The sequence below is a fragment of the Clarias gariepinus genome, chromosome 18 (genome assembly GCF_024256425.1).
Source record: "Clarias gariepinus isolate MV-2021 ecotype Netherlands chromosome 18, CGAR_prim_01v2, whole genome shotgun sequence".
In the NCBI taxonomy this organism is placed as follows: Eukaryota; Metazoa; Chordata; class Actinopteri; order Siluriformes; family Clariidae; genus Clarias; species Clarias gariepinus.
The window spans coordinates 12,937,339-12,962,648 of record NC_071117.1 but is presented as its reverse complement, the minus strand read 5'-3'; the positions used below and the strand labels follow the sequence as shown (position 1 = coordinate 12,962,648).

The 25,310-nt window shown below is 41.8% G+C and overlaps 1 protein-coding gene across 1 annotated transcript; it reads right to left on the bottom strand.

Moving 5' to 3' along the window:
* Positions 1–688: 688 nt before the first annotated feature.
* On the bottom strand, positions 689–24,530 carry LOC128507039 (solute carrier family 2, facilitated glucose transporter member 9-like). Its single transcript, XM_053477667.1, has 7 exons — positions 24,486–24,530; positions 22,700–22,798; positions 16,797–16,966; positions 16,539–16,654; positions 16,143–16,288; positions 15,526–15,646; positions 689–714 (listed from the first exon to the last, which is right to left on the bottom strand). Exons 1-7 carry the CDS (start codon positions 24,528–24,530, stop codon positions 689–691), a joined length of 723 nt encoding a protein of 240 aa, XP_053333642.1.
* Between the last annotated feature and the right edge of the window lie 780 nt (positions 24,531–25,310).

The window sequence follows — 25,310 nt, the reverse complement described above, 5'->3', positions numbered from 1 at the left end:
TTCACCTTTAGCGAAGGGAAATCACGGCGTTGCCGGTTGGTTGGTGCGCTGGGTTGAGGTGATGTCTTTCGGGAAAGCTCTTGGCGGCGTGTTGGTTACCGATGGCGACGCTCTGAGACTTTTCTGCGGCTTTGTGTTGCACGCAGGCGGCGTTTATGTGGCGTCGGAGGTCAAGCCGAAGTTGTTTAATCGGCGTCGGAGTTCTAGCCGAAGTTTCTTTGCGTGTCGAGGAAAGTAGAGTCTTCGATCACAGCGCGGGTCAGAAGTCAGAGTTCAGTTGTCGGTTGAGAGGGGAGAAAGAGAGGTGTCCGCTTGCTTCCTTCAGGCGGCGTGACGTAAAAAATGTGCCGAGGCTGCTCAAAACTTTTAATCTCACGGCTCAGGTCTGTAAAGCCCTAAAAGCAGCGGTGAACTGACACAGGCACGGACACAATATTTGCAGTGTTCTAAGTGGAGCTGCTTAATTATTTTTCTTTTTTCCTTTATAAAAACATCAGGAGTGTGGGGAGGTAAAAGGAAGTGTAGGGTCGGTGCAGGAGGCAGGTGAAATGGCGATATTCGATTAAAGCGGGGAGGTGCCGCCGTATTTCCACGCCAGGCAGTAGCAGGGCACCGGGTGGGAGGCGACAAGTGAACCTGTTGGGGGAGTGTCCGAGCAGCGGCGGATAATCCTCCAGTGTGGTTTCGCTCAGGACTCAGCGGGGTCCTCGGAGCCTGCAGAGAGAGAGAGAGAAATACGAGAAAAAAAAAATAACATTTGTGTCTCTAACCTTATGCTTTCTACCCACCCCCGAACTGGAGCATAACTTAAAAAAACCAAACCAAGTCATGCTACAGTTCTCCTGGAACTACACAGAAACAATCTCTTTCTTTGTGTTCAAAGACTTTCATGTTCCAGTTGTCTTGGGCATACTTTGACTAGCTCTACCCAAAACACACACTCACTGGGTCATAAAAGGGTTTTGAATTGGAGCGCATCCTGCTTGTCCTTATGTGGCCATGCTGCTTCAACTAAGAGCCTCTTCCCTACTTCTAGGGCATTTCCCAACTTTTCTAATGTTCCTTAATGTTCTTAATGTACTTTTCCTAATGTTTTAGGCCAAGTACCATTACATCAGCTGAGTTTTAATACACAATACAACTGTGCCTTTGATTTCCTCTCAGGTTCGGGAAGAGGGAATGGGAAGGGCATCTAATGCAGGGTAAGACAGTAAAAATGATTAAAATTAAGAGTGCAAAAATTCCATAATGGAAGATGTGACGATTTGACAGAAAATATAACCTCCCAAACCTCTTTTAAACAGCTTTTTTTCCCATTCCTCACATTTGATTTTGAACACCATTTTAGACACATCATTTTGAATCCTCATTAAATCCTTCACCCCCTCTTTCTGACCGGTCTAACACTTATTAATTGATCCATGCTCAGTGTCTAAGTGCTAGTATTTGTGGTAGGACGCTAACAGAAATTCAGTATAACAAAATCAAGTTTTGTTGCAAACGTGGTAACATAAAATAAATTGCATAATGTTTTTTTATTTATATAATGTACACAGCGTTACAGTACATTCTGCATTAGGTGCGTAAACAAGCATTCTTATAATATATTAATTTGAAATTAAAGTACGGATTATATTAAGTAGAGCTGGACTAATACACTAAGTGGCAAAAAAGAAACAAAAACTATTTTGGGCAACAAAAAAAACTGTCAAGTTTGTGGAAGAAATGTGGTTAGAAAAAAGCATTAATGGAGATCACCTAAACACTTAGTAAGTCTTATGGTAAGATATCAAAAGTAAAACCCTAAAACCCATTGCTATGCTTACACCCTATAAATACACTGGGGTAGAAACAACCCAGTCTGGGTTGTTTTTAACCCAGCTGCTGGGTAAATATTGGACTAACTACATGCTGGGTTAAGTTAACCCAGCAAACTGTGTTATTTGTTTAACCCAGCAAGATGGGTTAGATATTCAATCCAAATGCTAGGTCATATTTAACTATAATGCTGGGTTAATTCTACCACATAAATTGGTCAAATGTTTTACCCATATGTTGGTTCATTTTAACTGGAATCTTGGGTTAATTCTACCTTACAAATAGGTTATTATTATTTTCATGTTTCACAATGAATCTGTAAAAAAAAAAAAAAATAAAAAAAAATACCCATGTCTATTAAACAGTTAAATTACTTTGATATAATGGTCTATTACAAAAAAAAACTTTCACGTTTTGCAAACCATACATATATGCAATAAACAACATTCTATTAAATGTTGTTGGGAAAAAAAACATTTATTTTTCAAAAGCACAAGAGCAGATAATCAACAGCAACATCATTACCATACTATTACTCACAAGGGCAGAATGGAGTAATTGAACAAATAGGCTGAGGCAGCTTCTACAGAGCAGGATCTCTCTGTGACTTCAAATATCTTTTCTGCAGAACAAAACTATCCAGCCCTGGTCTCATTTTAACATACAAACACTGTCTATGACTTTTCAAGTAGGCCTCGCTATTTCATAGCAACATTACAAAAAGTCCTCTACAGGAGCACACTGCTTTGGATAGTTAATGTCAAAAATATAAAATGCCTTGAAGCACACATCAACCACCCCAAGTAGTGTGCATTGCTCCAGAGCCTGTCCCACCAGAATGACAAATGCCTGAGAGCAGTGCTGGTCATTATCTCCTAACGTCAGGATGTACAGTAGGGGTATGGCCTTGACACTTCAGCCTGCTGGAAGTATTCCACCATGTTGGTGCCAACCTTAGAAAGAAAGAAATGAAAGAAAGTAAAAATTTAGTTGAATAGCAAAGATTAAACTGAATAAGACTTTATTTAGTGTGTAATAGGATTGATACTAAATAAAAAATGACAAAGCTGTCCATTAAGATAGGGTATAAATAACCAGAAACAAAAACATGGAGACAGCTACTACCAAAATAAAACAGCAAAATAAGCACGACTTTTAGGATACAGCTCTTTATGTCAGACTAGTTGATCTTGTGGTCTGTGTTAATTTTAAGCTAATTACCGAAAAAAATGTCATAGCTGGTGTCATACTGGTACATAACAATCACCAAAATATTAATACTTTCATCTAGTAGTTACCTGTTCAGCTGTGGTACTTTTTCCTGTAGTTGGTGCGTTGACTGATAGTTAATTTAGCCTCAGTCACAAACAACTTTGGTTAAAGAGGGCTACCTGGTTAGCTTACATGCAATTACTGGTGATACGTTTGCATACTTGCTAAAGGGGGAAAAGTGTAAAATATTGTTATAACTCACTAAATTACTAGCTAGTGAAAATCGGGAGGGTTAGCAGGTTTGCATATTTGTGAGAAGATCAGTGTTTTTTAACACCCCAGCATTTTATTATCTCAAGCAGTGAGATAATAAAGTTCTAACGCTAGCAACCTAACTAAATGCCTGTGTCATGCTAGCACTACAGTTAACAGTTTAGCGTTCATTCATCGCTTCACCATCTTCGTCAGCCTGCAAAAATTCTACAGAGAAAGATAAAAAGCTCAGACATCTTTGTCGTTTCTTTCATACACAGGTGGGGTTCTTTGGCTAACTATTAGCTATTGTCAGCTAAATTTATTACTTCAGACAAGCCTAAAAGTTTAACACGGTAACAGTAATAAATGATAATAATTGTTCAGTCATATGTGACTTAGGTGAGTGAACATGTGTATAGAGACCTTGTATTTAATGTCATTTTCCCTTAAATGCCTTCGGTGTGGGAGCTCAAGAGAGACACAAAGCTGACTAAGCCGCTGAATACACCGGTGAACTTTGGGGGAGGGGCCAAGACCGAAAAACTTCAACCGAGCAGCTGGGTTACACAAAACTATCCAACTCTCTGTAAATAACCCAAAAAAATGACACAACAGAGGCAACCCAGCGTTTGGGTAGAAAAAACAACCCAGCATTTTTTTGTGTGCAATAGTTAAAGTAAGAGCATTTCCATATGCACATAAATGATGAGAACTTACAGGGTTGGGACTAAACAGATATGTAGCCATAAGTGAACTACTTGTTAGTGTGAATAATCTGAAAAGGGTGACATTTTCTAGGGAGCATAAAGACTGGACTATGGAGCAATAAAAAAAGGTCATGTAATCTGATGAGATCAAATTGACTCCAGATTTCAGATCAATGGGTTCATCATAGTACAAATCACGAATACTGCCCACTGTACAAGCCTCTGGAGGCAGTATTATTGCATCAGTTGATTAGGTTTATGCTCAGCAATGTTATGTGGCAGTAAAATTAAGTAAACTGATGATCTGAATGTACTAAATGGCCAGGTTATCATATCAACACAGCTTTTCTTCCCTGATGGCACTAGTATATTCCAGGGCACAAATTGTGAAAGAGTGGTTCTGGGAGCCTGAGGAATCATTTTTACACTTAAACTGGCCACAACATTGTGTTCTGTAATGAAAGTGAAAGGTGACTACATGAAATCTGTTAAATTTTTTTTTTAGCCAGGAAAGGTATATTAAAAAAACCCACTATTTTAAGGAACATGAAAAACATACCCCTTCTTTCAATTTTATGTTTTCATTTATTATTTACTTATTTATTCTTGGCTTGATGTAGCCACACACCCAAGTGGTCCAGAACATCAATCTGGCAAAATGTCTGCTTCAACAATTCTGAAATTGACTACATGATGATTAACAAATCTTTTGCATTGGTATTGTTTACTTATTTTTCTCTGCATGTGTGTGGATGTAAATATGTGTTTTGCTGTGTGTGGATGTAGATATGTGTTTTGCTGTTGTCACTTGCTGTTGTCACTTGATATGTGTTTTGCTTTTGTCACTTGAGGTTGTCTGTATGTGTATAGAAATTGTTTAAAAAAATTGTTTGTAAAACATCATTAAAATAATTATCTGATCATAGCAAGTCTCAATATTAGGGATCTCTCTTGCTGGTTATATTTATCCTTTTTTCACCATGCCATTATTTATTTACCAAAATAATAATTAAATAAAAAATGTTGGAAATACTGAATATTCCCATACTGCTTTCACAGGATCTAAGAGGGTAAGTAGCAGCTAGGTGCTGCTAATTATCAGACCTTAATTAATTGATCATCAGCAGTTGTGCAGACCTAAAAACAGAAGTTTTGTTGGTGCAAATTCAGGTGTGTTAACACAATCCCAGGAGAAGAAGACAAATGCAATGGTCTTAGAAAAGCAATTGTTGCTGCACATCAATCTGAAAAGGGTTATAAAAACATAACCAAACAATTTGGAGTTTAACATTTTACAGTGAGACAGATATTAAATCCATGACAGCACAATTAAAAGATAACTGAACAAGTACAGTTTAATTGGAGGGGTGCAAGGAGAAAGCTTCACAAAACTGCATCCAAACAAACCACAGAAGAGACCAAAGTGGATTTATTTGGCTTTAAGACCTAGTGTTTGGTGAAAAACAAACATTCCAGCAGAAACAACCACTGTCAAACACGTCAGTGGGTGGGTGATAATTTGGGCTTGCTTTGCAGCCACAGGACCTTAAACTTTATCTTGGCAAGAGTACAATGAAATTATTTCTTTTCTGTCAACTATGATTGCAATTTATTTAACCAAATTTAAAAGAGTAATATCAGAATAGGAGGATTTTCACTATTACATAGACACGATTTTGTCAGTTCGATCCGGAAAACCTGGGTTACATTAAGAGAATGATAAATATTTTTACATGTATCTGAATAAAGTCATAAGAAACATTTACATTAAAGTCTTATGTCTAAATGGCAAAAACAGTGTTTTTATATGATTCCAACAATATAACTATTCTTTTTCACAAATGCTCATTTGCCACAACTAGTGGTAAAAAATTAACTCTTTCTTGGCTAGGGTACAATGAAATTCTTTCTTTGCCATCCACTATGAAGGCCATTTATTCATTTATTTGATCTTTTTTTGTAACAAAATTAAATGAGTAATGTAAAAGGAGGATTATTACCATTACATATGAAGGATTTTCTTAGTTTGATCTGAAAAACCTGAGTAACATCATACATCTTTGGCGATGCCGTAAACACCGCCGCCACTAGGTTTTGAGAGGCGAAGCTTTACGATCAGGCTTTTGTGAGGTTTCACCCAGTCCCAACCAGGTCTGGTCCCCACGAGGCGTGAGGCGCAGAAGGAGAGTGTGGCCGTGCTTTGCAATCCACCTCAAAAAGGCCGGACCTGAGGAGCATCATCTCCGCCAAAAAGAAGTCCTAAGGCTGACTTGCCCAGGACCATGGGGGTGTCTCCAATAAGGGATAAGGACTCCTCCCTGGCACCCTCTGGAGGCCGTTGTCCAATCTTCTCCACCACTGGTGTTTCGGGGAGCAGCGGTCTTCAGGGAAATGTTAGGTACTCGGTTCCTTCCTGCCATGTTTCAGGATGCCGAAAACCTAACACCAGCCCCATCTAGCCTCAGTGTCAAAACTTGTGCCCCTTTCAGAGAGGCTGGCAGCGGGAAACCTACTGCCAGGTATGGCTCCGTGGGTACAGAGCACTGTAGAGAGAGGCTACAGGATTTATTTTGCATATCGTCCTCCGCGTTTCAATGGCGTGGTCTCCACTTCCATGAAATCGGACCGAGCGCATCTGCTGACTTGGCAATTACAGACTTACATTGCTGGAAAAAGGGGCCATAGAACATGTTCCCCTGCCAGACAGAGACCCAGGCTACTAAAGTCAGCATTTCCTGGTTTCCAAGAGAGATGGATGGTTCTGTCCAATTTTACATCTTTGTGGGATGAACATCAAAATGTTGACAGCCAAAATGATTGTTTTTGAAATCCAACCAGAGGATTGGTTTGTGACAATCGACCTAAAGGACACATATTTTTTTATATAGAAACACAGGAAGTTCCTGAGGTTCGCTTTCTAGGGCAAAGCTTACCAGTATCGGGTTCTTCCATTTGGCCTAGCCCTGTCACCCCGCACATATATAAAATGCACGGATGCAGCTCTGGCTCTATGATTCCAGGGCATCCATATTCTGAATTATATAGACGACTGGCTGATCCTGGCTCTTTGACATCGAGATGCCGTCCTAGCTCACCTCCATTCTTTAGGATTGAGACTCAACCCTGGAAGAGGCGTTCTCTTTCCTGCTCAGAGGACAACGTATTTGGAATTCGATCGTAATGCAGGTACAGCTGTCTTCTGCGCATGTTGAATCCATTCTCAATACCCTCAAGAAAATCAGGCTAGGCCAGAAAGTGATTGTTCAATACTTTCAGAGTGTTTTAGCTCTGCACATGAGATTGTTTCAGTTGTGGCTAAGCACCAGGGGATTTTATCCAAGGGCCAATCCCCAGAGGCAAATAAGGGTTATGCGCCAGGGTCTTCGTACTCTTTCTATGTGGTTCAGACCCCGGTTTTTGACTCTTGGTCCCACTCTAGGTCCGTGTTGTCGTCGCAAGTTGCTAACGACAGACACTTCCCTCATGGGCTGGGTTCCGGTCTTGGATGGCCGTTCAGCGCAAGGGAGCAGGAGAGGTCATCTTCTTGCGTGGCACATCAATTGCCTAGAAATTATGACTTTATTTCTAGCCCTGAAATACTCTCTCCAGCAGTTGAGAGGCTACAATGTCCTAGTGCGGGTGGGACAACACTACGGTAGTCTCGTAAATAAACCGCCTGGGCAGACTGTGAATGCCCCGCTGGATAAAGCTAGTGCACCAGGTTCTGCCTTGGGTACAGGACAAGTTTCTGTCCCTTAGGGCGATTTACATTCCAGGGCATATGAATATGGGAGCAGACTTGCTGTCCAGACAAGCTGTGACAAGCAGGGATTGGAATCCCCACCTCGAAGTAGTCAAATCTGGAAGAGATTTTATGTAGCAGAGATCGACCTCTTTGCCTCGCAAGAAAGAGCACAATGTCCCATTTACTACTCTCTGACTCCTCCAGCTCCCCTGGGTCTGGACGCGGCCCATACGTGGCCCAGATTACGTCTTAATGCATTTCCCACGATAGCCCTGCTCCCAGGAGTCCTGGCGAAGGTCCGTCAACAGGGTTTGCGCCTCTTATTGACAGCGCCCCGTTGGCTGACTAGAGTGTGGTTCTCAGATGTAATATCTCTCCTCGACAGCTCACCATGGGTTATTTCAGTGAGGAGGGATTTTCTGCCTCAGGAGCTCTGGAACCCTCACATCTCGCCCCTGAGGGGGACCAATTAAGAGAGGCTGGTCTTCCAGTCAGCGTAATTGAAACTATTCTAAGTGCTAGGGCTTCCTGCACTAAAAGAACTTATGCCCTCAAACGGAGTTCATTTGAAAGTTGGTGCATGGCAAAACATGTAGACCCAGTCCACTGGCGAATTGTTTCAGTGCTGGAGTTTTTGCAAAAAAAAAATGGCCTTGGGCTTATGCCCTAATACTCTCAGAACGTACATAGCCACTATTTCGGCTTGTCATGTTCTGACTGATGGGGTTTACCTTTAGTTGCCCTTTTAATTCTTGGAGCTAAATGGTTGAGTCCGCCCACTAGAGCGACGGTCCTTTCTTGGGACTTAGCAATTGCGCTCGAAGGTCTGATTGACACCACTAGAGTCAGCCACTAGAGTCAGCGCCTATCAGGCTTCTGACCCTTAAGATGTTTTTTCTTATGGCCATTACTTCTCTAAAGAGAATTGGGGATCTGCAGGCTTTGTCAGTCTCTCCATCCTGCCTAGACTTTGCCCCTGGGCTAGTCAAAGCATCCTTACCCGAACTATCTTCGAAAGTTCCATTCTAACCATGCACCAAGTTGTTCTTAAAGCCTTCTGTCCTCCACCATTTACAGCTCCAGAGCAGGAAAGACTTCACTTACTGTGTACAGTATGTGCTCTTCAGATTTACGTCCATCGCACTAGCAAGTGGCATAAATCAGAGCAGATTTTTATATGCTATAACCCATTCGAACAGGGGGCTTATTTCATCAATTGTTTTGGAAAGAGGTGTCCCCTTGCAGCAAGTGTGTGATGCGGCAGGTTGGTCCTCTCCACAAACATCTGTCACATTGGGTAAGGGATGCTATTGCTCTAGCCTACGAGGTGCGTGGTCACATTTCGCCTCTAGAAATCAGGGCTCATTCGACCAGGGGAATTGCCACATAAATTGCGCTGACAAGAGGTGTCCCCTTGCAGTAAGTGTGTGATGCGGCAGGTTGCTCCTCTCCACACACATTTGTCAGATTTGGTCAGGCTCATGGATCCTTGAGTCAGCATCCCAAAGTTATGTCTGAGACCACTTTGGCTATTGTGCGCACATGCAACACAACTTGGAGGTCCAGACACTTGCAGTGCGGCGGCGTTGGTATTCTCGTTCATATAGCGTTTTCATGCAGCATCAAGTGTAGCTTTTGAAAAAGAACGTCTCGGGTTACTTTGCTGTAACCTTTTCCCTAAAAAAATGGAAACGAGATGCTGTGCTCCAGTCCCGCGCTGTTGGCGTGACTGGACGTCCTTTTAGACAAAAAATTGACCTGGGGATGTTTTCGGATCACTCCTATTTATTCAATTCAATTAAATTTTATTTATATAGCGCTTTTAACAATGGTCATTGTCTCAATGGTCATTTATAACCTGCAGGTGCACCTCATCAGATGACGTCCCCTGATCGAGGTTATATACAGATCTGGCCTTTAAAAACGCACGTTTTCGGAAAAGGGATCCCACGACTTGCTGCAGCTGCGCGCGGCAAGCTGTGAAAATGCTTCAATACCTGTAGGGGGCAGTCGTGTTTCAGTCCAAAGTATTGTGTGTCTGCTGAAGCCGAAAAATGTCTCTTAGGCGCCAATTGACAGCAAGCGACAGAGCTCATAAACGTGTCAAGCTCAAACTGATATGTATTTATTCATCATTTTCATTCAGAATTATTATTATTATTATTAGTAGTAGTTCTCCAAATTTATTATTATTATTATTATTATTGTAACGCACCCGCGCGGACTACAAAGATGTATGATGTTAGCCTATATGTGCTTTAAACGCAGACAGATACTGGTGGCTCAGTGGTAGGTGATTCGCCTGGCATGCGGAAGACCCGGGTTTGATTCCCAGCCAGTACTCAAAATGCCGGCGCTATGCGCTAAAATGCCACGATATAGCCATTACATTATCAAGTTATGCTTCAGTACTATATGCATGTTTGCAATTGAGAATTTTTTTTTGCTTAAGCTATGAAACACATTAGCACTCACCTCACATAAGCAAAAAGTGTAAAACAAAGGATTCACATTTATTACATTTTCACCCAGAGTGGGATTCGAACCAGGGTCTGGACGATTTTATAGGATATACGGATATTATACGGATATTATTTAAGCAACGCCACACCACGTGAAAAGCGGCAAAAATGCTTCAATTTCATTGGCTGTCACTGAGTGTCAGCTATTCACGACTGGCCCCCGCGGAACGCAGAATCCCCGGGCTTTGACTGCGCTTTCTCCATTCGTTATTACAGGGGAGGACTGGGACCAAAAAGTGGCCCTGGACTTCCTGGCCCACAGCAGCCCACACCATAATACATTGGGTCATTAATGTGGAGATACATTTTTAACACCAATTACTAGTATAAAAATATAACACAATCCAGAAATCAATGTTATTTAACACTAGAAGCGCCGAGCAGCGGTCATTTGACCGCAAGGGGGTAAAAAAAAAAATACTTCACACTCGATCAATTTCCAGGACCCTCCTTTCATGACTTTTCCTAGTTCTGTGAGCTTAATCACCCTATATGCTTAAATTTTTAAAATCGCACCAGTAAAAGCCAGTATGAAGCTATTTTGCTCTTATTTACGTGAAATCACTGACAGCTGCGCGCCGGTCATGCCGTTTCCTGCCTCTTCCAACCTGCGATTCTCATTTCTCTCAGCAGATGGTGCAAGGGATCGCGCATACTATTTATGCGTCATTCAGTGTGTATATGTAACTATCGCAGGTTTCATTCCATATATGCAGTTTATATATATATATATATATATATATATATATATATATATGCTTCCGTAAAATATCGACAATTCGCCATTCGTTCTGGCGTTGATAATTAGCGATATTTTATAAGGACATTTAGGGGATTTCGCTTTACGTAATTTTATAAGGTTTTGATAAAGCTTCCGTGAAATTATCTCTAAAACAATATTGTTTTACATATTACATATGTAATGGCCCCTCCTGAGGATATAAAGCCTCATTATTAAATTTGAATAAATCAGATCTACCACAGCAGATAATAAACTATGCTATGTCATTACCGAAGCAAACACCACGATTATGCCTCGTTTCGTTCAGTGTTGCTAGGCAACGGACCACGCGCCTAATCGGCGGGAACGTGGTTTACTTGGCCGCGGTGTATTATAAACCTTCGAATTGTTTCACTGCTTATGCTCATGTAATAAAAGCGTGGGAAATGTGGAAGTGATGTGTGGCCACTGAATGAGAACTAAATCAAAGATTTTGGTAACTACACTGAGTGTAACATCTGCATAGTGACACTAAACAGCTGAACAACTTCACTTTTCCGTTTACCTCTGAGAAAAAAAGCTGTATTTTGTTTGTTTATATGTTTATAAAAGTACACGAAGTAGGCGCGCGCGCGCACACACACACACCCCTCCCCTGAGCCCTCGGTCAACATCTAATGACCGTCGATATGCAAATGAGTCAAGACGTAGCCTAACGTGGTGTCGTGTCGGATTTTAGCGGTCACGGAGTGGAAAGACTTTGAAGCAGTTGCAGCGTTTTTCAGTTACAACAGGCACAGCGATGAGTCCACGTTGTTTCACTGGTTATGACATAGTGACACTAAACAGCTGAACAACTTCACTTTTCCGTTTACCTCTGAGAAAAAAAAGGTGTATTTAGTTTGTTTATATTCAGAGTAACACCTTCCAACCACCTCTCATAGTCTATTGTTAGTTTTAATGATTTGGCAGAAACTAATTATCACTACATAAGTACCCCAACACCATTGATCATGAGTTTCAGCTGAAACTAATTCTATACATGCAACAGAAAATGTAGATGCGGATTCCAAATGTATAAAGATGCATGCTATATATATATGTGTGTGTATAACATAATATAATATAATATAATATAATATAATATGTGTATATATATATATATATATATATATATATATATATATATATATATATATGTATAAGAATAAAATAAGGTATCAGTTTGGTCTGTGTAGTTAGTTCCCTTGTATAGAATAAATAAATGAATAACACATTCCAACCACCTCTCAAGAGTAACGTGGTGTCGTGTCGGATTTCAGCGGTCACGGAGTGGAAAGACTTTGAAGCAGTTGCAGCGTTTTTTCAGTTACAACAAGCACAGCGATGAGTCCACGCTGGTTATAACATAGTGACACTAAACAGATGAACAACTTCACTTTTCCGTTTACCTCTGAGAAAAAAAAGATGTATTTTGTTTGTTTATATTCAGAGTAACACCTTCCAACCACCTCTCATAGTCTATTGTTAGTTTTAATGATTTGGCAGAAACTAATTATCACTACATAAGTACCCCAACACCATTGATCATGAGTTTCAGCTGAAACTAATTCTATACATGCAACAGAAAATGTAGATGCAGATTCCAAATGTATAAAGATACATGATTATATATATATATATATATATATATATATAGCTTTAAAGTTCAGGGGAGGTGTGTGTGTGTGTGTGTGTGTGTGTGCGCGCGCTGCAGCCTGTAAATGAATACGCACAGCCGAGGGACAGAGACATGAGGGACATCTAATACCGTATTGTGTAGTGTCCCTTTTTCAGTGGATTTCTCTGCTACCGCAGATCAGTTTATCAACTTGTAATATATTAATTTTAGGAATATATTAACATGTGCAGACATTTAGTCGAGAGGGCGCTGCCCCTCTTGCCCCTGAACAGAGCCAGCCTCGAATACACACACGTACACACACATATATATAGCATGCATCGAATACACACACACACACACACACACACACACATATAGCAGGCATCTTTATACATTTGGAATCTGCATCTACATTTTCTGTTGCATGTATAGAATTAGTTTCAGCTGAAACTCATGATCAATGGTGTTGGGGTACTTATGTAGTGATAGTTTTAATGATTTGGCAGAAACTAATTAACAATAGACTATAAGAGGTGGTTGGAAGGTGTTACTCTGAATATAAACAAACTAAATACACCTTTTTTTCTCAGAGGTAAACGGAAAAGTGAAGTTGTTCAGCTGTTTAGTGTCATTATGTCATAACCAGTGAAACAACGTGGACTCATCGCTGTGCTTGTTGTAACTGTAAAACGCTGCAACTGCTTTAAAGTCTTTCCACTCCGTGACCGCTGAAATCCGACACGACACCACGTTAGGCTACGTCTTGACTCATTTGCATATCGACGGTCATTAGATGTTGACCGAGGGCTCAGGGGAGGGGGGTGTGTGTGCGCGCGCGCCTACTTCGTGTACTTTTATAAACATATAAACAAACAAAATACAGTATTTTTTCTCAGAGGTAAACGGAAAAGTGAAGTTGTTCAGCTGTTTAGTGTCACTACGCAGATGTTACACTTAGTGTAGTTACCAAAATCTTTGATTTAGTTCTCATTGAGTGGCCACACATCACTTCCACATTTCCCTCGCTTTTATTACATGAACATAAGCAGTGAAACATCCCGCAGGTTTATAATACACCGCGGCCAAGTGAACCGATTAGGCGCGTGGTCCGTTGCCTAGCAGCACTGAACGAAACGAGGCATAATCGTGGTGTTTGCTTCGGTTATGACATAGCATAGTTTATTATCTGCTGTGGTAGATCTGATTCATTCAAATTTAATATTGTTTAGCGATAATTTCACGGAAGCGAGTTCAGAACTAAATCGCTGCTCCGAGACGTTCAGAAGCTTCAAATAGAATGAACAAACTAATAACATTTTCTCCATACGATATAAAATTAAGTAGAGCTTTCCTTTTTGTTATAGTACGAAGCCCCTAGATGGACAAAGGAGGAGAAAAAACGGCAGAAAAAAGTCATGCTAAAAACTTTGGGTTATAATGCAAAACATGACTTGTTTTTTTCTGCTGTTTTTTCCCTTTTCCTTTGTCCCCTTAGAGACTCTGTAGTAGGTTTTCTCAGTTGAATATGAAAAAAAAAAAAACCCTTATTATCAACGCGGGAATGAATGGCGCATTGTTCAAGTGCAAGTTGATCTTGGAGCTAAACTATTTGCTTTGGGTGAAAGCGCCATCTAGCGAGTGTCAGCAGCAGCTTCCCATTCAAAACAATAGGTGGTCAAATGACCGCTGAACCGCGTTATTAGTAGGTGACACTGGCGCGGCGCTTCTAGTGTTAAACACTATGCTGCTGTGCTGCTTTCTATATTATTCATCCATCCATGCATGCATCTGGGAACCTCTGTAGTTTTACTAGGGATTGTGGAGACCAATGGTAACTATGGTATTTAATCCCATTTTTACTACCGTGGTAGGACCTCCATTTAACATTCACACACTACGGGTAATTTGTGAACACCAAATAGCCTAATCTGAATTTCTTGGGATTGTGGAAAAAAAACTGAGTACCCAGAGGGAACTCACCAAGCTCAGGGAGAACATGCAAACTCCATGCACACAGGCTCCGAAGCAGGAATCGAACCTGGACCCCGGAGGTGCGAGGCCACAGTGCTAACTACTAAGGCACCATGCTGCCTCTTTATATTATATATTAATGCTTTGGAAAGACTTTATAGCATATCTACATGCTTAAACAATGTCGCATTAAAACACAATATATGATGCCTTACTATTCTGCTTTCACATTTGCACAACAACAACAAAGACTTTCACAATAACATACATAATTTTGCCCACAGTGGTATATGGGACAATGTATTTTTAGACTACAGTGAGTAATAGGATACTGGGATACTTCCCCTACTTACACATTAGCATATGTTCATTGTTGCTTTTAATCATATATATATATATATATATATATATATATATATATATATATATATATATATATATACTTGCGTACACACACTTCTTTACTTGACAGTACATACTATACTATCACACTTCTAAATGAACATGCTAACAAACAATCACAATACACAAGAATTGCTACATACTTGCACATTAGAATATTACACCAGACTACTGCTCACCAGAGGGCGCCAGAGAGCACTATTTTACTTATAATCACCTGCAATCATCTCTACCTCTGCCTGGGTCTAATGTTTAAAGAAAATTTTCCTTGGGCTCAAAACTTATACTCGAACCTATGTGTTCGTAATTATGTACTTGCATCCTAGCAGACAAGGACAGCATTTATATATTTACAAACATGCATACTAGGACAGTTGCCTCAACTGCATTTTGATTAAAAAGAAATCCTTCTACATTTCTTTTGCTAGAACTATTGCTTTAACAACAATATTGGGCTTTGTCAAAAATCTCATGTCAAATATTGCATTGTGAATAAATAGTAAAATTACCATTCAGAGTGGCATGAATGTTGTGTTTTTCAATCAGCAAGTAAGGAAACCACGGCAGTAGCATTAGTTGAATAAAGGTTGGGACCACCATTAGAGAGAGCAAAAGAGGCCAGTGCTGTTCCTGTGAAGAAAAGGCTTTTATGTTATAATCTGTATTTAAGAGTAAATCTGTATGAAGGGTATTTTCATACATTTACAAATAAAAATGCTGTGAAAAATACCAAATAATTACCGAACGATACAAGTCAAATTTATTTGAACCCATCTAAACAAAGGTAAAGGTCCTAATTTTTTAGTTAAAGCTCCAGCTAGAACCACTATGGAAAGTTAAATCACACAATCATGCTAGCTTACGAGGATGATTTTACTTTTACACTGTAGAATACTTGCACACATGCATACTTGCCTTGTTCAAATTGGCACTCAACAATTATAGGAAACGTACTTACTGTAAGACCTTGCTAAAATGCTATTATGCTAAGCTACTGTAGCTACTGTAGCTAAGCTAGCATAGAGTCATGCTTTAATTTGCTGGTATACTTAATATAAGCACCTTTTCTAGGAGTGTATTGTGTAAGTGGAATTTAGTGTTATTTTTTCCAGCAATCTTACTTCACCTTTCCCAAGACTTTATTAAGTCCAAAAATTTGAGCAATGAAAACTCCAATACAGATGAAGATGCTAGGCACAAGGCCAAGGAAACCCCGGAGGTTCTTTGGAGCAATGTCTTCCAGGAACATAGGCACAACACTAAGTGAGATACCTAATGAAGTAAAAAAGGAAAGGAAATTATTTCCAAATATAACAGTGAAGATATTTCTTACCTCATATGTGGTTGAATTTGTTTGTTTGTTTTGTTTATAAGATGTTTAAGAAGTAACAGTAATAGTATAAATACTAGCATACCTGACTATGTAATATCTGACTATTGAAAAGCTTGAATGACATCATACTAGTATTTTTTGAAAAACATGTTTTACCACTGTATGCTGTCATTCACTACATTAGTGTACCTGAATGTATTCCCGTGATAAAGCGTCCGATGATGATCATCTCAGGAACGCCAATATGCCTACTCAAGCCCATCAGTCCACCAGCTACAAACACTAGGAATGTACTCTTTAACATAACATAAATACAGGTTCATACAGTAATTTGGATAGAAAAATATGATAAGATTGAATCAATACACACTCATTCTCTTAATTGGGTGAACTATAATTTCAGGCATCATACATATAAGTGTTAAATCTATTGAACATTGCAGCTTGGTGCAGTACCTTCCAAATTTGGTGACTAGCATTCCCACAGTAAGCGAGCCTACCAGTCCACCAATGGCGAAAATGGACACGGTAATGGAGTAAAACACGGTGATGCTGTCAGTGCTCAGACCGCTCCCATTGCGCCTTGCTGCAGTGCGGTTATAAAAGTCCTTAATGTACTGGGAGGATGTGTAAACAACATGATGTCAGTTAAATTAAACAATAAGCATTACTTTATACAGTATGAATAAATTCATAAGAAAATAAAAATAACCTGTAATTTATACAATTTGTTTTTTTGCAGTTTACATAAATATGATTAAAAAATATACAGTAAATGTAAAATCAGAGACTGCACAGAAGAATCTAAAAAACTCACACAGGGTTCACCATGTGTGTATTCACACACTTAACATAAGTGATGTGGATTTCCACTCATGTTTTTAAAACAAAGAATCCCTTTTTTACATTTATTTATTTTTTACTTAAAAATGCTTAAAAGTGTGCTGCTGTTAGTCTTTTAGTTGCTAACATTGAGGGGTCGGCACAGCAGACCATCCAATCCGCAGACAATTTGGCACGGATTTTACGCCGGATGCACTCTCTCATGCAACCCTCCTATTTTCTTCATGCTTGGGGTCGGCACTGCACCCAGTAAACTGTCTCTAGGGTTACGTCCGTAACCCCAGTTCCCTGAAGGGGAACGAGACGCCGCATCACGAAGTGACAGCTATGGGGATTGCTTCCAGAAATCGCGTCTTGAAGACATCTCTAATCAACTACATATATATACGACGTCATCGCCTTAGCGACGCAGCTGCGTCTGACGTCGGCATGCGGAAGAGTATAAATAGGTGTCAGGCAAACCTACTACAGCTTCCGAAAGCTCACAAGCGCCCAGGCGCATATAAGTATGGCAACGTGACGCTGCGTCTCGTTCCCCTTCAGGGAACTGGGGTTATGGACGTAACCCTAGAGACGTTCCCTTTCAGGGGAACTTCGAGCCGCGTCACGAAGTGACAGCTATGGGGACGAGAATGCCCACTCCGCCATGCTTATAGGTGCCTGGCCTGAGCCGAGAGCACCTGAGAGAATGGAGTTGGGTCAAATTTTAACAAATGTGTGCGGGGTGGACCACCCGGCGGCGTCGCAGACCTCTTGAGGTGTCGCCCCCGCAGCCAGAGCCTTGGAGGCCGCCATACCTCTGGTGGAGTGCGCCCGGACTGAGAGCGGAGAGGCTTCACCAACTGCACCATAAGCCATGGAGATGGCCTCCACAATCCACCTACTGAGCGTATGCTTGGTCGCTGGTAAACCCCTCTTTTGGGGGCCGAAGCACACGAATAGCTGGTCAGACCGTCTCCATGCCGAGGAGACGTGGACATAGTGACGGAGAGCTTTAACCGGGCAGATAAGGTTTAGCCTCTCCTGTTCCGGCGTCAGGAAGGGTGAAGGACTGATGGCCTTGAGCGCCACTGGCCTGGTCACTCTAGTAGGGACCTTGGGAATATATCCAGGTCTTGGATGTAGAAATGCCTTGACTAGCCCAGGGGCAAAGTCAAGACAGGATGGTGCTACCGAGAGCGCCTCCAGATCACCTACCCTCCGGAGAGACGAGATGGCCAGGAGGAGGAGGGTCTTCAGTGTTGCACACTTCTCGTTACTGTCCGTGAGTGGTTCAAACAGAGCCCGAGACAGACCCTCCAACACCATGGTGAGGTCCCGCGAGGGTACCCTGGAGTGAACTGAAGGTCTTAACCTCCACGCACCACGGAGAAAACGGTACACTAGTGGGTCACGGCCCAGAGATCTTTTCCCCGCAGGGGAGCGGAATGAGGAAATGGCGGCCACATAAACCTTTAAAGTGGACGGGGCTGACCCAGCAGAGAACCGCTCCTGCGGATAGTCCAGTACGGTCCCGACAGGGCACTGAGCGGGATCCAACAGCCGGTTCCTGCACCATGAGTTGAAAACCCCCCAATTGGCAGTGTACAATTTTCTCGTGGACGGGGCTTTAGAGCTAAGTATGGTGCTGACTACTTCCTGGGAAAAGCCAGTGTCTATGAGGTGCGCCACTTCAGAGGCCACGCCCATAGATTCCACAGCTCGGGTCTTGGATGGAGAATCGATCCGTGAGCTTGGGACAATAGATCCCTCCTGATCGGCAAATGGAGAGGCTGTCCGTCCAGGAGAGACACTATGTCTGAGAACCATATCCGGGTGGGCCAGCGAGGAGCCACTAGAAGGAGCCGAACTTTCCGCTGGCGGACCCGCTCTAGAACCGCCAGGAGCAGTGCGACAGGGGGAAAAGCATACAGGCGTCTGCGTGGCCACTGATGCACTAGGGCATCCAGGCCTAAAGGCACTGGGTGTATAAGGGAGAACCAGAGTGGACAATGGGTCCTGCATGAGTGGACCTCTGCTCGCCCGAACTCCCTCCAGATCATCTCGACCACCTCTGGATGCAGACGCCACTCAGGAACCTCAGGAACTTCTGATGTTGAGGAAAGATGGAGACGTGGAAGTACGCGTCCTTCAAGTCTATCGTGATGAACCAGTCGCCTGGTCGGATCTGGGTCACAACGTGCTTGAGCGTTAACATTTTGAACCTGTACTTCCTCAAACTGCGGTTCAGAACTCGGAGGTCCAGAATTGGCCGCAGTTCCCCACCTTTCTTGGGAACGATGAAGTAGCGGCTGTAAAAGCCGCACTCTCTTTGGGACTGAGGGATCTTTTCGATAGCCCCCTTTGCCAGTAGAGCCTTCACCTCCTCTTCCATCACCTGGAACTGCTCCGGTTTCACTAGTGTACCTAGTACACCGTTGAACCGTGGTGGGGGGCTTCTGAACTGAATCCTGTAGCCCTCTCCCACTGTACGCAGAACCCACTGAGACACACCTGGAAGAGCCTTCCACTCGTTCATGTGTTCTACTAGAGGAACCAGCCTGACGGGACTGTTTCCTGGTGATGGGGGCCCCGAAGAGCTGAGTGGAGCCAAGCTCGTGGCTCCTGGTTGCGGTCGCCGAGAAGAAGCAGTAACGGCCCCATGGGTCGATGAACGCTGAACCCCTCAGGGGAGCCGCCGCAACCTGGACCCATCAGGGTAATGGGCTCCTGGCCATGATAACTTGGCGTAGATCTTGGCCATAAGAGGGCTGCCGCCCAGAGCGCCGCCTACTGCGCCTGCCTGAGCCTTTCTGCTTCTGTGGGGGCTGACGAGCAGCGACACTCTGTCTCTGAGTCAGACGATGGGAGGACCTTGAGCTGGTACTGGGCTGATCAGTGGCGGCATGCACATAATCAGCTCGGAGAGGGAATATGCTGGAGAACGCTGCCTCGTTCTTCTGAGATTTCCGGATAGTGGCGGCGACGTCGTGGACGGCACCGCCAAAAAGCCCGGAAGGCGAGATCGGCGCGTCTAGCAGAAGCTTCCGATCCTTTTCCCCAAAGGACGCCAGGTTGAGCCACAGATGCCTGTATGCAACCACATTGGCCGCCATAGATCTACCCAGGCACCGTGCTGCCTCCTTAGCCGCCCTAATGGGGGCCCCGAAGAGCTGAGTGGAGCCAAGCTTGTGGCTCCTGGTTGCGGTCGCCGAGAAGAAGCAGAGAGATCGGTGGCGTGGCGCAGCTGCTTAATTGCATCCGGGCCAATTCCCTCTCCTTCGTCCAGCTCCTGCAGAAGGTGAGCCTGGTATGCTTGCAGCAGACTCATAGTGTGCATGCAGGCTGCAGACTGACCCCCTGCCGTATAAGCTGTACTAATGATCTTAGCAGATGTACGGCATGGTCTGGACGGAAGCACTGGGGGCCTGAGTGATGACGCCGAAGTCGGAGACAGATGTCTCGCGAGATCACCCTCGATCTCCGGCATCGCCCCATAACCTCTCTCCTGGCCCTGAATCAGGTTAGAATAATCATATGTGAAAGGGCCGAGAACGCGAGAAGAATATGGCTTTTTCCAGGAACGTGTTAGTTCATGATGCACTTCCTGGAAAAAAGGCAGACCCTTCCTTGAAGGTTTAATCCTAGGTTCTAGGATGCGTTCGCCCCATTTTCCTCGAACTCGTGCTTCCTGCTGAACTTGTGGCCAGGAAATATCTAATTTCTCTGTAGCCTGAACTAAACACTCAAGCAGATCTGTATCACCTATAGGGGGGTCATGTTTCACTGGCTTGCGCACTACATGCCGCGCTGGCCCCTCCCCCTCCTCCATGTCTGAATCAGACACTCGGAGATGCCGAGGTGAGCTAGCGGCTAGTGCCAGCGGCACACTATTGGTGCAAGGAATAAACCCCACGGGATCTAAAACCTCTAAGGACCCGCTGTCCGAACCAGAGAAGGTGGAAACTAAGCTATCATTAGCCGCCTCCTCCAGCTCGACGCGGGAGCCCCACGAACGCATGCTCCGCCTGAGAGGCGCCGCGTCGCCGGCTTTCAAGGTAAACGAACGCAGGCGTGCACGAAGGGCTCTGCCGGAGAGGGTAGCACAACTTTCGCATTCCTCCTTGGTCAGAGCCGCTTCAGCATGCTCTGCGCCTAGGCATATCACACACAGAGCGTGTGTATCACCTGGCTCGATGAGCCTGGAGCATGGATGAATGCAGCGCTTTGCCGCACACATAGTGCCTGTTTTAGTAAACATGAGTCTACGTGTTTTTTTCTCTTTTTTTTTTTTTGAAGGATCAGTGTTCTGTCTCTGCTTGTAAAGCGAAGGAAGCTGTAGTAGGTTTGTCTGACACCTATTTATACTCTTCCGCGTGCCGACGTCAGACGCGGCTGCGTCGCTAAGGCGATGACGTCGTATATATATGAAGTTGATTAGATATGTCTTCAAGACGCGATTTCTAGAAGCAATCCCCATAGCTGTCACTTCGTGACGCGGCTCGAAGTTCCCCTAAAAGGGAACTACTAGTGAGCCACCAAAAGTATAATAACAGCACGAACCATAATGTTGTATAGTTAAAATCTGGGATTAAGGAATCAGAAGGTCATGGGTTCAAATCCCAGGACCACAAAGATTCCACTGCTGGCACCTTAAGCGAAGCCCTTAACCCTCAACTGCTCAGATATCTGAGATAAATGTAAGTCACTATGGATAAGGGCATCTGCCAAATGATGTAAATGTATAAGATACTTATATAGCTGTAATTGGGTTATGATGACTCCACTCAAATCCAAACCAACGTTAGTATAAGGCTGCTTTTAAAAGGTAGGATTACTTTCATACAATTTCAGTAGGATAATGGTAAGTTAATTATTTTAATGTTTCCTTAAAACATGATTTTTAAAATACATATTTAGTGCATAAGTTTCTATTTTTTTTTTTTACTTGTGTGTGTGTGGTTTTTTTTAAAACCACATGTAGAACATGTGATTCATGATACTCTGTTTGACCCAGATTTGGGTCTTGGCAAGCCAAAATGTAATTATTCAGTTTCTGCTTCAGAGGCTGGGATTATTACCCTTTTCTGTTCAAAGGTCACACAGAGGATTAAAGATATTAAGGGGCTTCAAATGTGTGCAACAGAAAAGTGAGTTTAATTTTGGTTGTTATAAGGAGCAAAAGCAGAGGAAACATGTGCTACTAGGTCAAGTGTGGTGGAACTGTCAAACTGGGAGAAAATGGAGTATAATTATATTAATAACAATAAAATAATAATAATAATAATAATAATAATAATAATAATAATAACAATTATTATTATTATTATTATTAGTATTATTATTAAACATAATTAAATGGACCAATCCAAATAAATAAAGACTTAAAATCTTTCCAGTGTTAATGGTTATACTTCTTAAATTGTTCATATTCTAATGAAGTGTTAGAAAGAACAACAAAAAAGCATACAGTAACTGTTGTATTCTCCTACAAGTATTGGGTATGATCATTTTAATATGTTACTCACCTGAGCAGGAGAATTGACTACAGCCAGGTTATAGCCATAAAGCATGGAGCTTCCCAAAGATGAAAGCAGTGCTGCTGCTAGGAGGGTTGTGGTTAAATCCTGTAAAACGAAAAAACAGAATGAGCAAGATTTTTCAATCAAATGCTGGGTCATAAACCTCGAATTGCAAGTAAAACAGTTTGCGAGTGTTCCGCAAGACGAGCAAAGATTTTTAATAAATTTTGACTTGGAAAACGAACAAGTTCTCTCTCTTGTGCTGTAGAATTGTCGGTAATCGTCTCCCCTGAGTCTTAGTGCGCGTCTCTCACTGGTCTGCACGTGTGTACTGTTTACTATAACACTGTGACCACGTATGTGTGTGTAAAACATATTTTATTTTGTGTCTGTATGCATGTGTGTAAAGCAAAATCAAGTCTCATTAGAGAGGTTAAAGATCCATTTTCTCTCTCTGTATCAACCTGCTCTATGTGTCTGTGTGCGCGCGTGTTATTGGACACTGTACCACACACTCACACACAGACCCCTCCTATTTTCACCTTTACAGACACAATCAGACACACACACTCTTTCTCTTTGCGCTACACAGAAACACTGCTCTCTCGCACTTCTTTTCAAAGGTAAAGTACAGGTTAATTTGTTTTATTTTTACTTTAAAGCAGTGATTCTGTTAGAGTGTCACTCAATCGAGTGTCATTAGAGAGATTTCTTGTTTTTTTTTTCTAATAAAACAGTGTTTCCGTTGTGTGCGCGCGTGTGTGAAAAGACTGAAGGAAGGGTAAATGTGTTAGACAAGAAAGGAGAGAGGGGAGCTTACTTTAGATTCACACACACACACACACACACACACACACACACACACACACACACGGAAACACTTATCTGTCAGAATTTATTTTTACTTTTTTTTTTAAGGTGAAGTGCAGGTGAATTTGTTTTATTTTTTACTTTATATTGTGTGTTAATTTCTTTTATGTATTTTTTTGGGTGGGCTGTGGAATGAATATTTTCATTTCACAAGTTTTCATTATTTCTTATGGGAAAATTCAATTTGTTTATGAGTTTTTCGAAATACTAGCCTGTTTCGGAACGAATTGTGCTTGTAATCCAAGGTTCCACTGTACTATCCTGACTATAAAGTCATTTGGATTACAGCATCAGCCATTTGCCCATGCAAATGTCATGGATGACAAAGTACAGTAGAAATCTTAGAAAGCGTCCACTGAATGTATGTCACATGGTTTGCATAACGCATGCTGCAAGTAATGGATTACATTTTGACAATAATACAGTACATTACATCTAGCTATGCACATGACCACATTAGCAAAAGTATTTGATTTGGTTTTCTGAGCTTGTGCAGGCTCAGAAGTCTTGTAAAGTCTTGAAACAGAATCAAGCTTTGATTTAATGTAAAATTAGAAGCAGTAGCTTTTATATTATAAAACCAACAATTAGTCATGATTGTAAAAATTAAATAAATGCTGTAAAGAAAGAAAGCAAGGCAGAAAGAAAAAAATATGCAAGTGGAAAGGACCACTAAAACATGCAAGAGGTAATTTGAGCATAAATGTGAAAAAAGGAGCATGATTACAGAGCAAATAGAAATATTATTTAAATTCCCCTTTGCAATAGGGAGGTATTTGGAGACTGTAATTAGGTAGTTACTGCAGTTAGTTTGTTCAATATTTTCATAGAGTGGAATGTTAGAGTTTTTGTCTGATCAGACTTACTATATAACGTAACACAAATTACGACAAGCAATCATTTAAAATCATAGCCGACTTACCCCACTTATTTTCCCCCCTGACTTGGTTAAAACTTTCTCGGCCATTTAGCAAGTCATGTGCAAATTTCCAAAAGGAGAAAATGAGAAAAGTTTCTTATTGTAATCCTCTCCACAGAGGCAGAGTACTGCCCGTGTGCTCCTCCTTCACCTCTCACAAAGCTCATGCATCATTTCTTCAAGCTCGGTCAGCCTGCCACATATAAACCTTGTAGTGTTGCACTAACACAGTCTAGTGAATTCCTGATAATTCACACTGCTGGTAAGTTTGTAGAAAAATCACACTTGATGGTTAGAATATATATATACTGCTCTTTGCGCTAGGTGTGTCAATCATTTTTTGGCTAAATAAGAATTAAGGACAATGTTCTGAAACATTTTTCACACACATGTTATACAGATGGTCTCCTGCTGTATTTGTGTTTGTACTGTATGTGTGTGCATGTTAGTCTTCCTTTTAACCTTTAACCCTAATTATCTAATGGTACATAACATGGTAGTGAGAACATGGCCTGAGATGGATTATTACGTTAAAATGGAAATTTGGCATCAAGCAGGGGTAGCTCAGTTTTTAAGAGTTTGGATTAAAAGGTCTTGATTTCAAAGCTGATCACTACCAAGTTACTAGGGTCCTTAAGAAAGACCCTTAACTCTCAACTGCTCAGATACAGTATATAATGAGATAAATGTACTGTAAGTTGCACTAGATAATGGTGTCTAACAAAATGTTGTCAATATAAATGCATGTCCAAACGTATGTTTATTTTTCTTCTAGAAGTATATTTTTTACTGCTTTACAGACCTGACTCTGGAGACTTCTTTCATTAA

What these genes read in the sequence shown, in the direction of transcription:
- LOC128507039 (XM_053477667.1), bottom strand. Translation starts at nt 24,530, where the DNA reads ATGGCCGAGAAAGTTTTAACCAAGTCAGGGGGGAAAATAAGTGGG. An exon ending in CAGGGGGGAAAATAAGTGGG is followed by an intron (nt 22,799 to 24,485) that starts GTAAGTCGGCTA and finishes TTCGTTTTACAG; the next exon opens with GATTTAACCACAACCCTCCT. An exon ending in CATTCATGCCACTCTGAATG is followed by an intron (nt 715 to 15,525) that starts GTAATTTTACTA and finishes CTCTCTCTGCAG; the next exon opens with GCTCCGAGGACCCCGCTGAG.